A 16417-nucleotide genomic window follows, 5' to 3' on the forward strand; every position below is an offset into this window, starting at 1 on the left:
ACAACTAAAAGTTCACATGACAATTCACACTACGGAACCTAAATCGTACAAGTGCACATCATGTCCGGGGTCTTTTAAACGGAACCAAGATCTTATGCGGCTCACAAAGATGCAACACAGTACATATCGCTGTAACGAATGTTTGCAAACTCTCACGCACAAAAGCAACCTCGTAAGTCACATTGTGTTGGAGCACAACTATCGCTGCACTGAGTTCCCACGAACTTTTTTCCGAAGTAGTTGTCTTGAAAATGACATGAGAAGCCAACATCATTTTCACTGCGACGAATGCCCACAAACTGTTATCAGAAGTACTTGTCTTGAAAATCACATGAGAACCCAACATCGTTTCGACTACGATGAATGTCCACAAACTAGTATTCAATGTAGTTGTCGTCTTGAAAATCACATGAGAACCCAACATCGTTTCGACTACGATGAATGTCCACAAACTAGTATTCAATGTAGTTGTCGTCTTGAAAATCACATGAGAACCCAACATCGTTTCGACTACGATGAATGCCCACAGCATCTTTTCCACTGCGACGAATGTCAGCACACATTCATCTGTTTGGACAGCCTTCGGCATCATAAACTTGTCCATCATTTTTATCGCTGCTCCTTGTGTTCACAGTCGTTCAGCCAATGCAAGGATAGGTCTTCACACATGGCCAATTATCATTGCTTCCGATGCCGTTTGTGCCATCAAATTTGTACCACATACTCTGATCTCGAGAGACACTTGTGCTATGCTCACAATTTGTCATATTTTGAGGCTCTGTTACAAATCTAAAAATTTCAAACATAACATCAGCGTAAAGATTACATGCAGCCTTTTATAAATATGCATTAAATGAATTATGTACAACTCTCACCTTGTTTCATCCAATTACTTAAAACGTTGGCTTCATTATGTGTATGTAATATGGCCTGTGATTAAGGTTAGATTTTATTATAAAATGTTGTATTTTTTAGAGACATTTCAGGACTACAAGTTAACGTAAACAGTTTAGTTTTACAACATTAAAAAAATGTGTTTTATTACTCTAATAAATATACTTATCAATGGACTTTAAGGGGGCTTGGGCGTTTGGTGTCGTATCTATTGAGGGGCCCCTGTGGGGTACTTGTCATACAAATGATTCTTTGTAATATTTTTTTTATAATCATTTTGATTATACACATGTGTGAACAAAATAGCAATAATACGCGGAAAAGTCATTGAGAAAATCGATATTAAAAAATTTATTAGTTTTCCCGAGGTACCTTGTGTAAAGATGACGGCCCTGTCACGATAAAGCTGACAACACTGTACTCTCTTGCTCTCATCTGCTATTATATACCTATACTTGTGTAAGACTTCTATTTTCATGCTTGTATGTTTATGAATGTACAGCGCATGCGCACTTAAAGTACCTGAACAAAACAATTCTGATGTTCGATGTTTTCCTCGCTATTTTCTCAAAATTTAACGTGTTGATCCTATTCTTTTTTTTAAATAATAGATTCTTTATACTTTTAAGTTCATGTACCAATTTAATGTGTGGGCCCACAGCTTTTTATTGCGGTACGGTAGTCTATTGAATTTCGGGTTCCGTAAGGTTGCGTGTTAAAATGACGAATTTTCACAAGCGGTTTTCTCGAAAATAAATGTGTTGACCTACCTATTTTGTTTTCCTAAAAAAATCTAGCAAACTTTATCTATATAATCTCTGAATTTCAGACCTAGCCAGCATTTAATTCAAAATCGCCCAAGCCTCCTTAATTAATTTTCTTCCCTTACCCAAATTGAAAGGCTCACTTTTTTGTTCTTAACGAGGCTCTGTGCCAAACATTAAAATATTATTCATCTAAAAGTTGTCATTTTATAATTACTACTGTATATCGTGAAAAAGCTGTAAAGCTTCGTAATGAACAAGTCGTCCTGGTCATTTGAGTGATATTTTATATGCACGAATGGTATTATTTTTTCACTAACCAAGTATACAATTATAATATCGACTTTAGCGTCAGTGTATAAGCATACGAGCTGTTAAGAGTTAGTCAAGGAGCGAGAATAAAAACTCCAAAATGTTAGATGTTTGATAGAGCAATGTTTCGTTGGTCTTGACGCCAACCTTATCAGGCTCACTTTATTAACAGAAAAACACAACAACTTTTGTAAATTATATTGTAGGGCCATTATTTACAAACATTTTAACATGAAATGTACAAGTCAAATGTATACACAATATAAACATATGTATACAAACGCACATTATGTATAAATTCAATAAATTATTGTATGCAAGTAATCAAATAGGGAATACGAATATAAGTATGTTAAAAATTAAATATTTCATCTCTATATCGTTATGACGATCGTTATAGACTGCTGGTCAGCTTAAACGAATAACGTAAGTGTGGAATATGTATACGTGTGTATAAATATAAACTATAAATGTAGGCTCATCATGAATATAGGTAGCTTATGTACATAACTGCGATGTAGAATTAAGAGAGATTACTCATAATATCTTTGTATATATTAGTGAGCAATAAAATGTTCCCTTTTCTATTAATTGCGTGTTTATTAGAGTGTACGTGTAACATTTCTGATATTAGTCTTTTTCACCTACTTGGTTCATGGTCTAAAGTTTTGGTTTGAAAAAAATTTAAATTATGATTGAATTCTTTCATGCGTGAAGTGATGACAAGTTCATCTTTCTTTGTATTTTTATGATCATTAAGGCATTTTTCAATGCTCTCTTTGTCTCCCCTGCATAAGTATGATACAGAGCAAGAATCGTAAGCTAAATGATATACGACGTTGGTTTGATCAAGCTTATCAATGTTATCCTTACCTAGAATGATAATATGGTCCGATTTATTTTGAACAAAAGGGTACAATTGTATGTTCAGTTTTTTCAAAGTTTTTAAACAAAATGTAAAAAATAACGGGTTGTAAGGAATAGAACAGTATAAATTTTTTTTATTTGGTAAAGTCTTTTCTTAATGTTTTTTTGTGTATGAAAAGTCATGTACAATTATTATCGCGTAAAATTCTTTTAACAATCAGAATATTCTTCTTATGGTAGGATTTATCATACAAGAGAATAGCTCGATCAACCAAACCGTATACAGCATTAACTTTTAAGGATGGGGGATGGTTTGAATTAAAATTAATTAATCTATTAAATGATATTGGCTTAACATAGCAATTCATAGTTATTTTCAAGTTATTTTCTCTACTCCGTAAGTGAATTTGAAGTAATTGTCCTGTTTATTAAACATCTCTTAAAAAATAACGTTGCTTGATCTTTATGTACACATACAAGAGTGTTACCGACGTATATTTTATACATCAAAGGGAAAGCAATTATGATTTTCCTTCAACAAGTGCAGAGCTTCTGTCTCAAGATCTTCAAGAACTGAATCAGCGAATAGTGGGGAGACAGGAGAACCCATTAGGTTGCCTCAAGTCATCGTGGAAACACCTGAGAGCAGAACTACATGTTCAACAACCATCAACATAATAATTACAATATTGTTTGACAGGATAGCCAAAATATAAATTTTTTCTGCTTAATTTAATTTTTGTATAATGTAGCATAAACTCGTCACGGTAAATTTTCTTCCAGACAATGTGGGGTCTAGATATGCATTCACGATTATTAATGTAATTTTAGAAAATAACAAATAACGTTACGGGTTTGTAATGATTTTTTGGGACAACGTGTAACATCTAAAACAGTGAATTGAATTTTGTCTCTTGTCCGTTACATGATTTTGCACGACATTTTTCGTTTTGGAACAAGAGATTATAAGAGAAAGTCATGAAATATGAGCCAACTATGTGGTAACAGTTTATACCGTGTCATTCAAAAAGCTGGTGAATATTATCAAGTAGCACGTTTATTTTTCCAAGGGTTGTCGGTATGAAAACTGACATAATCACAGTCAAAATAGGTACATAAAAATTTGCATCATTTTCACATTAACGGCCCCCTATATGATTCTTATGTCGATGGAACCCCCTTTAATCCTCCTTGTATAGTCATGTCACAGTGACTCGCACCAAACACTTACAGTCGAGGGTAAAGTTTTTCAATCACCACCCCCCCCACACCCCCTCGGGGCACAAATCGAAACGCTTACGCGCGAGATATTCGTAACACGCCTAATGGATTCCGGCAAATCAACAAACTTGCCAAGTAAGTGTCTGTATATTATATGCGTGTCCCCGAACTTCTGGCTCTATGTATATTGATCTTGGGGAAACAAGCTACTTGTGGTAATAATAACTACAGCTAAGTTACCCAAGTGTGTATGTATATATACGTGTAGGGTGCGGGTGACGCTGTCTTTTCTGAATCACCCTCGGGGAGCTTAACGTGTGTATACCTATATATATGTACGCGTATACGTGCCAGTGACTATTAACGAAACATTGGGTACATTGTACCGGGTCGTGTGCGATATACGCCGTTTTGTTCGTCGTTGATACAAGCTATTAGTTACTGGAGAGTTTGGGATTAAAAGTGTCGAGATTTAGTTTGATAACTTTGTCAGACGCTATGTCGAATAATCTTATCTTACTAATCTTATCTTACTAATATATAAAGCAGAAGCGCTAAAACCGTTGTAATCGCTAACCGCGAAAACTACTGAACCGATTTTGTTGAAATTTTGCACACTGATTCATGATACTTCCTAGATGGTTTTAGTATAGTTTTTATCTTAAAAAATTTAATAACAATAGCAATAAATGAGCTCAAAGTTTTGCAAAAATATGCCAGCTTTTCACTTTAGTTCAGTAAAATCCACTAGGTGGCGTCGACATAAAATCGAAGCTACCTGCAACATAATTAAATAAGTGTGGTTATAAAGCGCTGGAGCGTCTCCATAGTTTTGTAATCGAGCTTCGGCAATTCAACGAGCTGTACAGAGAAAGCTGATAATAGTCTTGCAGCTGGGTATCCCGGTTACGGACGACACTCTTCTCTAAGGGGGAAGGGACCTACGTGTCCATACACCCTGAATCTCGACGAGTGCGATCAAAAATAAAAGTTAATTCCAACCGATGCCGTCTCTGCCACAATACCAGGAGACATATCTATAGCCAGAGCACAATCTGCTCCAGCTCATCTGAGTTGTGAGGGAGTTCCATCATCCCACCTGGTGCAGTTAGAGAATTTGTGGCTACAAATGTAAGCAAGGGAAGAAAACAGCTCTGAGCTCTGAGGGGCATGGGCAGCCACAACCGCTACCTTCTTGGTCGACGCGTCCCCAATGCGCTTACCCACATGTTCCCGTCTAACGATGAGCGGTTGGTTATCCGGGGAACGTCCCGAGACGAGATATTCTTTGGTCAGCAGCGTACCTCCCTCCATCACAGTCTCCGTATATCGAGACTCCCAGGGTAAGAATCAAGCAACCGTATAGCCAGCTCTTCATCATCAGGAATAAGAATAGCCTGGAAGTTTCACCACTGGCGCTTTTTAGGGCCAATATAAGTATTTACGTTCCCTACTTAACCATCAATTTCATCGGTTCTTTTTAGGATCCACCGAAGTGTAAACTACCTTGCCAACAAATACATTTTTACTACCATTTCCGGAAGCGATTCGTCGACTAAAAGACTATATTAACTAAAGATGGGCACTATTAAACCAAGTCAGCCATTCACTGGCAGACGTCACCTGCGGAGTTGTTCTTCGCAAAGCTGGAAAACCCCGTGACCGACGACCCTATATTACCCTCTCGACTCTAAGAATTCAACCAGGAATCACTGATCCTCTCCAAAGTCTGCGTTGGGCAAACCTATAACAGCTATGTAGGAAAAAAAACTTGAGCCAACGGGACAGCCTCCACTGGACAAGTATCACTAACCAATCTCTCCATCTAAGATCACCAAAACAACTGAATCTGCAAATAAAAAAGGTGCTTTAGACACCAACGTCTTCGACGTTATACCGGGAGACGTTGGGAAAGAGCACTACAACTAGCCCCAAAGCTTCGGACTTTGTAATTTTTCTCTCGATCTGTCTGGGTCTTCAACAGCAAGTCAGAGAAGATCACCCTGAGGTATCCAGGCAGTCATAATTGCTGTCAACTGCAGTCAAGAAAGAGTTAACTTAAGAAGCTCACCGCCTCACCGGTCTTTTTTTAGGGCCATCGGACGTCAAACTACTTTGCCAACAAATATATTAGAACTCAACAAAGTTGACAAAAAACAGCTTTTAGGGGTCACAAAAATTTTAAGCATACCAAAAGTCGCAAGAGGGTGAATTGGAAGAAAAACTTCAAGTGTATCTAATAAATACAATTTTACTTAGGCGTCAAGAAACTGACGTAGAAAATTTATCGAGATTGAAACAGCAGCGTCAAAATCGACAACTAAAGAGTCCGTTACGTGAGAGATCAGCTTTTCATTGTACCCTCACAGCAATCTCTTAACTCTTTAAAGATCCTACTTCAGATTTTTAAATAAGTAGAAAATGTGTTTGTGTTTTTGTGGCAATAAAAATGTAGGGTTTAAGGTCCAGGACTTTGTTGCTCTGGTGCTAAAGTTGTGAGATATGAGAAAAAAATTTTTTTTTAAATAAATTATTTGTGAGTTTTTAATCTTAACAGCTTTAAAAAATAGCCGTTTTCGTGAATTACACGGGAGAAACTGTAAATCAACGGCTTCTTATAGCCACCGATTATTTTATGGCATAAAGAACGCGCGGTACTTTTCAGCATAATAATTTTTTTGAATTTTTACACCTCATTATTTAACCAAATAAACTATATGGATTCCGAAAAAATATTTTTTTAATAAGAAGATTTTTGTTCTGAGATGTGTCAGGAATATGTGTAAAATTTCTAACTGAAAATGTTTCACATTACATGTCAACACACTACGGTGTTTTATTTAGTAAGTCTCGAGCGAAGCCGAGACTGGGGGCTGCTAGTGTACCTATACGTGTGGTTTTATTATTTGATCAGGTGCTTGAGTTGTGGAAATTACGTTTTTTTTTGGTCCTGGAATTGTAACGGAATGGATTTACGAGAAAGTGCGTGGATTATTTTAAACAAAGAGCGACTATTGTTTTTTTTTTTTTTTTTTTTTTTTTTTTCATGTGTCCTAAATTAGACTAGGGGAATCATTGAATTAAAATATAGAATAATTAATTAACAGTCAAACATGTGAAATTACAAGCTATTGAACGGTCGGTTTGTGGAGCAATTTTTGCAAAAGTCAAATTATGTGTAAACTTTACCAACTTTATCCTTTTGATCCTTTGATTAACTGTTCAATCATTTATTTCCAAAAGACTGCGTATATCTTACACATCGGTGCCTTCAAACCAGATCTAAAACTTAACTAAATTTGTCTGGATAAATTATTTTATTCTTCTGCTCAATTGTAAATTGGCGTTTCCATCATTTTATCCGAACAACTGCAGTTTACTTTATTCACACGGGAACTGTTCGCGTGCAAAAACCCACTTTGGATTTTATAAAATGAAGTAACTTGAATTAGTTACTATCAGATTTTTCTTTTTTCTTTTCGAATGTAAAATAATTATCCTATCAAAATCCCTTTGTCCTTGAAAATGGTACAATAAAGTTACATACAGCGCATTAGACCCATGAAAAATCTAAAACCACAAATTCGAGTAACATACGACACACGTTCCCCGAGGCATACTCCAGCATAGCCCAACACGCTGTATTACGCAGTACAACGCCATCAGTCGAATTTACCATGTCTAACGACATAATGTCGCGTATGCGTTATGAGAAAGAGAGAGTCGCGTGTTTGTGTAACTCAGATAGGTGTGTAGGTGCCAACGAGAAAGTGCGGGGGCACGGTATGCACGTACAGTCTTCATTTGCACACTACCGTGTGCTGCACGGAAGGAACGAAATGTGAATGTATAACGCGTATGTAAAACAGAATTTTTGCTTTTTCGTACCATCAGACATTCCGCGGAAACCCACTTTATGTATGGCAAACACGACTGATGAATCAGCAATTAGGGTGCTCTTGATCATTGCGACGAATAATTATGTGGGGGCCGAGATGGGGGCAGTATCCGACTACGATAGAAATTGTAACATAATGTTCAACAAAAGCGATGGATTTTTAATTTTTTTAGTTGCATGCAACTCCAAAAGTACATGTTAATAAAAATGTAGGTGATCCTTTCGAACATACATTGATGTAGGTCTCAACTCACATTAGTGCTTCTGTTCATGTATCGGAGGTAAATTATACATTTCTTCCAATGTATGTGACTTTACCTTAGAAATTGCACGATAACGAGTCAAACTCGTAAATGCACCAGAATAAGTATAGTGGTCTGAGATAATTTTCTTCAGTAACGATACACAGGTAATAAGCGACGCGTACAAACATTCAAATAATATTTTAAAAAGCTTGGATGTTACGTTGTTTTCAAATCTATTTGTAAATTACAATTTTTTTATAATATAAGATCAAAAATCTAGTCAAACAATACATGTTCAGTTTATATATTTTGTCACAATAACTGTGACAAGTGTTCGGTTCGTAGACTTATACAAATAAAAATATACGGCTAATAATATTACAAAAACACAACATTTCAAGATTATTTTTAAACATTACGTAGCCTGATTGTACGACCGTAAACAGTACCGTGATTTGATTCCTAAAACCTGTGGATGAAAAATATGTTTGTTTTTTATTTTCATTTATTTTGTTGTTACTCAAGGAAAAAACCTGTAAGTTACTGTACTCATTATTCATTTACTGCATTATCACGTCCACGAATGACTTTACTCGAAATTTCGTTGCACTAATTTGTGTATTTCCGTGACTCGACAAGGACCACCTAATACATATATGCATGTACAGCCAAAACATTGTGAGTAAAAATAAATTATCCTCAACTTCCAACCCTTCATAAGCTACTCAACATTAATAATTCATAGGCAGCACGATATCATATGGTTTGTTTGTTGACGCGCACGTCATTAACAATAACGTGCGTTTGTTTTTTTTTTCCTTAAAATTCCTTAAGATAAAAATCATCCACTCGCATAAAATTCGTTCCATCATCTCAGGATACAATAAATTAATTGCTCCATTTCATTTTATTAACCCCTAAAAAACAATATGACAATCAAACCGATGATTACGCTTAATCAACTATAGGGGACTCGCCACCCCCCCCCCGCAACATCTTCGTCGTCACGGCAATCATCGCATTTTTACGCGGGCGAACAGTATGACGTTCCAAACGAAATTAAATTCCCCATCTTCCTGCCCCAAGCCCTCAAACAAGGCTCTTTTGGACTTTGACAACCACCTCTATGCTCTGCACGCACAACGAGAAAGGAGCACACGTATACAAATACACCACACGAAAGATCGAAGAGAATATATATACATATATACGTGTAGCCTGAACAACTCAAGCGTCGGTCCACGCGCGACGCGAATACACGATTGCCAGCCCTTGTCTCCCCCTGTATGTGTATATATATATATATATATAAACTTACCCACGTATCGTCAAGAGAGAGAAATCAACCCTGTGTGTTTTATGCCTACACGTATACACACTTACCTGACCCACATACCTCGTGAACGTACCTCTGTATGTATGCCGCGCGTGTGCTATAGCTGCTGCAGTCCAGAATCCCAAACAGGATGCCTCTCCTCTTGCTTCGACACTCTGTAGCTACGTGTAAGTATACGTGACACTCGCGAGAGGACAATGACGATTCAAACGCGAAAAAAAAAAAAGAAAAAAGAAAAAAAGGGGATTGGTACTGTAGAAGCGCGGGCGCGCGTTTTGTTACGTAACTCGCGTGCAGGATCAGAGACGCATCCTGGCGGGAGGACGCGTGTGCGTACCGAATTGCGCTGGTCACGCGACTGAAGAAGAAGAAGGAGGAGGCAGTGCATGCACCGAGGGAGCACACTGCGCGCACACCATCACACGCACCGTATCGTGTACTCGAGGGCGCGAAACAACGAAAACAACACGCCCTCGAGTGATGCATATTATTGTATATGTATATATACGATGTGTGATAAAAAAAAAAAAAAAAAAAAAAAAGAGAGAGAGACGAGGCTTACCATAATCGGCTGTCGTCGTCGTTGGCGGGCGCATATCAGCAGACCGCCCCGGCCGCTGCTCCTCGTCGCTGCTGCTACCGTTGCAAGCACCGTCGTCTTCTTCTCTCTCTCCCTTTTCCTCCCCTAGACCACCTCTTTTTTGTTTCTTCTTCTTCTTCTTCACACTGGCTTACCGTTTTTTTTTTTTTTTTTTTTTTTTTTTTCCCCCCACCACTCACGCCACTTACAACAAAATATGCACTCGCGCACAACAATATTACGTATGCGCTCGGTATTATCCACGACACAAAAGCGAGCGCCTGTTACGTGTGTAACAAAAGAAAAAAAAAGAAAAAAAACAATGTATGTCACACCTCGGCTATCGTCAAGTAGTACAGCCCGCGTTGCGGTCAGCCTTCGCGCGATATCGCGGTGTTATATATATTGTGCAGTATGCACTTTAGGTGCGGCCCGTGCTCCCTCCCAGCACGTACTGCCGAGGAACGGCTGGGCTCGCGCCCTCCTCCACCGTGCACGGCTGCGTGCTCGAGGGGGGCTGATGTGCCGTCTTGCGCCGACGACTGTGTGTGTATACGTACACTTTGGGTTGCGCGCGGCGCCAGGGGGTCGGTGAAGCTTTTTATCCACCCCCCCCCCCTTTACCCTCGGCCGCGTATACGGGGGTTTGGTGTGCATACACACGTGTGCGCTTGTTCTCTCTTTCTCTTTGCAGCAGCTTTTTTTTTTTTTTTTTTTTTTTCGATGTTCGTGTACGCGCGTGACTCTCGCGATGGAGCTGGGACTTTGACGTTTTTTCCAGCGGGCTTTCGAAGTGCAGAATATCATTGCGAGAGGAATAAGTAGCCAAACCATATAGCCACGTGGACGAGGTTCGAGGGACTAACAGGGAAAAACAGTTGCTCCGCGGGGATTCAGTAGTACAGAGCCGGTTATGGTCAGACGGAGAAGTTATACGTATTTTTTTCGATTTGTTTGCAGACTAGGGAAAAATAGTTTGCTCCTTGATGTGTCCTTGTAGAGAGTCGCATTTGCAGTGGGACTGAAAGAAGTTTTAATTATTTCATGTATCGTGTCAGCCTGTAATGGTGTGCTACAGAGTATGACGGACTCGAAGAAAGAGGGTTTGATTCCCGATTGTGAAATTTTTGGACGAAACCTGTAAAAAAACTCTCATACTGTTACCGTATGTAAAAATTGTAACGATATATTTCTATTGTTGAGAAATAACGCGATAATTGTCTTAAGCACATGATTGTTTGCGATTACGTGATTCATTGTAATGAGAGATTATATACTGCGATACCGGCTAGATAGTCAACGTACTACAACATTTAAAAAAAAGTTAGTGATGTATTTACTTACTAGAATATTTAAATTTCCATTTGTGACGCGTATAAAAGCTTTGCCATGACGTTTCCTTGAATTGTACTTTACTGCTTTCCACTTGAATTTGCGTTATCTTCATCAACAATGTTGTAGCTATGATTTTCAAGCCAAACTATTGATTGTAAACAAACTAATTCACTATACACACTTTCAATCACAATTTAGTAACAAACATGAAATATGTGTTAGTGATTTTACCATTTCAGGCTTTACTCTGCGAATTACGTAGCTTATGAATCAGCCCACATATTATGCTACCGCATCTGTATAAACAGTAAAAACATAATCCTATTGGTCAATAATATTTTCACTAAAGGTCTCAAACATGCTTATTTTTCGTGACATCTAGTATACAGTTTGGTAGCATTATTTTTAAGGGTGGGTAGAAAAAACATTTTTTTTAAATAGATTCGTTGGATTGAAAAGATTAGATTCTTCAGGAATAATTTAAATTATCATACCAAGAAATGCACTTTATGGGCTCTGCAACTATAAGTATCATTCACTAGGAATTTAAAATAATGTGAAATTAGATCCTGAAAAAAAATCCCTTCAATACGAGAGTTTTCAGATGATCATTGATTAAAAATTGTCAAACCAATGTCAAATTAGATTTTGCAAAAAAAAAAAAAAATTCCCTCCAATAGGAAAGTTTGCAAAAACTTGCAAATGAATAAATCACGAATAAACAGTCACCATATGAATATTCATAAAAAACCGACCCCCCTCTCGCGTAACCTATATATATGTATATATGCAAGCAAGTTGTGCATCTCATCATCAAGCGACACACCCCAACATCACGCCGTTAAAGCAGTGCCCACACGTATACAGACCGAGTCGTCCGTGCAGTAAGAGAGCAACGCCCCGATCTGGATCTCAAGTGAATTTGCCCCGCAAAGGATGCCAAAAAAGTTATCACTTCGCTACATCGAAGCCTCGCTCTCCGCTGAATGGACCCCCCTCCACGAACACGTACACAATTCAACCAGAGTAACTTACCGTGGGGGGCACGTGACGGAAATCCGAAATATCCCCAACGAGATTGTAAATTCCGGCAAAGTTTAGGAGTGCGTAATTGAGCTCGTGCAGCTTCACGTTAATAATTAAGCCGGCCTCTCCCCCTGTGTGTGTGTGTATGTAATACACATCGAGGGAGAAACGAGCTTGCGAGTGATTGCTGCCCGTATATACACGTGGGGTACGAGAAGAGAAAATAAACGGGGGAGTAATAACCGGGATGGCTCGAAGCTTTTCTATTGTTTTTGCGCCGTTGGTGTTTTTTTTTTTGTTTTTTGTTTTTTTTTTAAAATGCTAACGGGACCTTATCTCTCGTTGATCTGATTTTTTTGTTGTTGTTTTGTTTTCGTTCACTCTTCCGAGCTCTCAATCTCTTTGGTGATGCGTGCATTAATTATTTTTTTTCTATTTCCAAGGGGTCGAAGTAACAAATGCGTTGGACTTTCGGGTGCTCCGTAAATCCTGCGAGCATTTTTCAAAAGATAACGTTTATTGTTCCTGCAAACGAATGGGGTGCAATTTAATTTGTCGGGACCTTACTTATCGATCCGAGAGAAGAGGTTAGGGTCGTTACCGCGGAACAATGTAGCCGAGTGCTTTTACGCAAAGTCGTGCGAAATTAAAATATGCGCGTTTTCTCATTTCATTTGCGAAAGCGAAGGCGATGGGTGGCTTTTCATTTTTGCTAATGGCATTCGATCGATGCACGCGGACACCTTAGGTTAGCTTTGAAACTGATCGTGTCGATAGTCGAAGGTGCGAAGGTGTTCAAGTATCTGAAACCCATTAAAATTATTGAATCTATCATTGAATTCGCGTGAGATTTTTAAATCGTAATATTTGATAGAAACTTTTTTAGAATTGATTCTTTAAAGTTGCAGTGTTTAACCTCGAAAAATTTACTGGACCTTGAAGTTTTTTGTTTTTTTTCACCGTTGTTTGTTTTTTGAGGTGTCAATCTGCAGCTCAATCAACAATATCTCCAAGTTTAATTGAATTCTTATTACAATCATGTTGAACATTTTCATTAAAGTAGATGAACTGATAATGAATATTATTTTTGCTCATCACTTTCATTCCAATTTCCATTCGTAACATAGCGTTTCTAGTACTTTGGCAAATAGATTTCTCTCTTTGACACTTTGAAAAATTGTAGCAATCGCACGTACAGCTCTATTTACTGGAATATCCTATACAACTGATGATAAAAAGTTGCAGCAACCTTACGTTCTCCTCAGTCACTTTTCTCTGTTCTTGTACAACACCCCATTTAAATTAAAGACTAAAGACACATTAAAAGATGTAAATAAAGTCTCCAAAAAGGTATTTAAGGATGTTACAGATAACGTCACCAAAGACGTATAGCTAACGACATAAATATCGACGTCTCTGGTACTTATATTGTTATTTTACAAAGTGTGTTTTGAAACCATTCATTAGTCTCAATAGGTGCTGTTATCTGGATAATAATACCAAAACAGAAAAATTTTTCTTAATTAAGGAATAAAATAACAAATGTTGCTGACAATTGTTTTAAAAATACGATTTGTAAAAATAACAACCTACCAGAGACATCGATAGCCATGTCGTTAGCTACGTCTTTGGTGACTTTATCCGAGATTTTTGGAGACGTCGTTCACGGCGATATTCAACAGTAAAACTTATTTGCAGTTCGAGCGTATTATTTTGTCCCACAAACCAGTATGCTAATAAAATTCCTTCATCGCTACCACCGCATATTCGGCTGCGCGACGATGAGTCTCCAAGTCCTACCCATGAAGAACAACGCGTTCGATCACTGGTCTTTCAAGCACTCCCGCGCCGGTGTCGCCTACAACGTGACCTTGATTCTCCTTTTCTCGGCGTTCCAGTACGTGTGGCTGAACAATCCCCTGTTGGACACCTTCCGCGAACTCCTTAGTCCTTACATAATCATCTACGCCCACGCCATGCGCGTCCAGATCTTCGCGACCGTCATCCTCATCCTCGGGAAGAACATCGTCCAGCAGACCACGGCCATCAAGATTCTTGAAGAAATCGGCCGAGCACGGGAATCCCTCGGTGGTGTCAGAAACATCCTCAGGGGCAAACATTGGACGACCTCCAGAGTGAAAATCGTCGCTATCGCGTACTCCTCGACGTACCTCCTAGGTGCGATTTTGTTGGCGACAAACGCGGTTCGCAACGCCAACTTTGTAGATCCGCTGTTCATATTCGCCAAGCTGGTCCACCTGTACTTGATCGATGCCTTCGTCGTGCAGTACGTCTTCGTCTTGCTTCTGATCGAGACATCCTTCCGACTGATCAACGACCACCTGGTGGAGTGTGTCGAAGTGTCTTTAGCGGGGATCTTTGAAATCAAGGGAATAAACCCCCACCTGGTGTTGAAGCTGCGCGAAGTACACCTGGTGCTGGTCAAGGTGGCGGAAGACGTGTCGGGCTTCTACTCCCTGCCGATGCTCATGTGCGTTTCCTTGTACTTTGCGTCGATGGCGCGCATCTGCTACAACTTCCTCGGAGCGTTCGTCTTCCTGAGCGCTGACGTGCCGAATTCGGTCTTGGTTATTTCCTTGATGTACCTGCTCAAGGACATGATCATGCTGGTGTTACTGACGACGGCGGTTGACTCGACTGTCAGAGAGGTATGTGTCCACGCAACGTTTTTTCAAAGCGTTGTTTTTTTTAGCACAAACGGTCAAAAACGTATCGGTTTTCGTTTGGTTTCTCATATCGCTAAGACGAGTCACATTTTGCAGAGTAAAAGAACCAATTGTGTCGTTAGTTCTTTGATGAACCGGGTGTCGGGTGTGGAGCATCAGGATGTCGTTCGGCAAGTAAGTTGGGAGTACTCATATATTTTTGTTTAATTTCATTCAAGATGATGTCAGATAAAGAGGTTATGTGTCCATCATAATGGCTCTTCCATTTCGTACTTCACTGATTTTTTTTCTATTAATAAAATCTTATGTGTTAAAAGTTTCTCGATTAATGGCAATCAGCTATTTAAACAAAGAAACAGTTGTAACGATAGTTTATTTTGTTGTAACGAAACATAAAACCACTCTAACCTCTGATCTTAACTTTTGTTAATTCTGATGGTTGATCGTGCCTTTAAAATTGGCCACTGGAGGCTAGAAAGTATAAAAATATTAAAAATGTAATTTACGTTGTCGGCAAAAGTGAGTCTTTGTTTTTAATTTTTACTGGAATAATATAGAATAATTTGGGAAAGGACGAACGAGAGCACCAGATGTATTTTGATGATTGTTCTATATTCATCATAATAAATGACTACACTTTTTTAAAAGAATAAATTTATTTTAAAGATTGATTTTATCAATATCCCTAGTAAAGTTAATGAATTCTGTATTTCAGCTCGAATTGTTCTCAAGTCATTGTTTACTCGCAAACGTAACTTTCAAGGTATTTAATCTTTTCTCGTTGGATCAGTCGCTGCTGATGTCGGTTTGTATTTTTTAACCTGAAAATTTTCAACTTCAATACTGAGTGGTAAAATAATAAATTATGCATGTCAGATTTTAGGTTCGATAACGTCGTATTTGGTTATTGTTTTTCAATTTCAACAGAGCAACGTCGAAACGCCACAGTGCAACAATACTTTTGATCATTAATCCTAACGATTGTACTTTGTATGAATTCAAGTCAATTCGTTATTTTCCGTGTTAACGTGTACCTATTATATTTTCTTGTTGTCCCGCGTAATTAACAAAACTTTACAACATCCAAGTGTTTTATAAGAAAAAAACAGGTGAAAATAATCTCAAACCTACTGTAAGTAATTCAAAGATCAAAGAAAAGTCATGCAACAAACATCGCAAAAAGTAACAAAGAAATTCGCCATTTGGTTCTCGTTAGGGCGAGAAGCACGCAAATTGCCGTCGTTATTACAAG

The 16417-nt window shown here is 38.4% G+C and overlaps 2 protein-coding genes across 2 annotated transcripts in view; one reads left to right on the top strand and one right to left on the bottom strand.

Moving 5' to 3' along the window:
• Window positions 1-10230, bottom strand: part of LOC106640896 (uncharacterized) — a 136437-nt gene extending 126207 nt beyond the window's left edge. Inside the window, exon 1 of the mRNA XM_089595337.1 lies at window positions 10100-10230. Coding sequence (XP_089451463.1) covers window positions 10100-10102 — 3 coding nt within the window. The 5' untranslated portion in view covers window positions 10103-10230. The remainder of the gene's footprint in view (window positions 1-10099) is intronic.
• A 3978-nt stretch (window positions 10231-14208) lies between these two features.
• On the top strand, window positions 14209-16137 carry LOC106640903 (uncharacterized). The gene is made up of 3 exons (XM_089595430.1): window positions 14209-15147; window positions 15262-15339; window positions 16093-16137. Exons 1-3 carry the CDS (start codon window positions 14209-14211, stop codon window positions 16135-16137), a joined length of 1062 nt encoding a protein of 353 aa, XP_089451556.1.
• Window positions 16138-16417: the final 280 nt, after the last annotated feature.

This window comes from Copidosoma floridanum, unplaced genomic scaffold (genome assembly GCF_036245765.1).
Source record: "Copidosoma floridanum isolate Cflo_tuat_1 unplaced genomic scaffold, Cflo_Japanese_pri ptg000025l, whole genome shotgun sequence".
Taxonomy (NCBI): Eukaryota; Metazoa; Arthropoda; class Insecta; order Hymenoptera; family Encyrtidae; genus Copidosoma; species Copidosoma floridanum.

Coding starts and splice junctions, on each gene's coding strand:
- LOC106640903 (XM_089595430.1), top strand. CDS start 14,209: ATGCTAATAAAATTCCTTCATCGCTACCACCGCATATTCGGCTGCGCG. Junction 15,148..15,261: donor TTGACTCGACTGTCAGAGAG/GTATGTGTCCAC, acceptor CACATTTTGCAG/AGTAAAAGAACCAATTGTGT. Junction 15,340..16,092: donor ATCAGGATGTCGTTCGGCAA/GTAAGTTGGGAG, acceptor CAATTTCAACAG/AGCAACGTCGAAACGCCACA.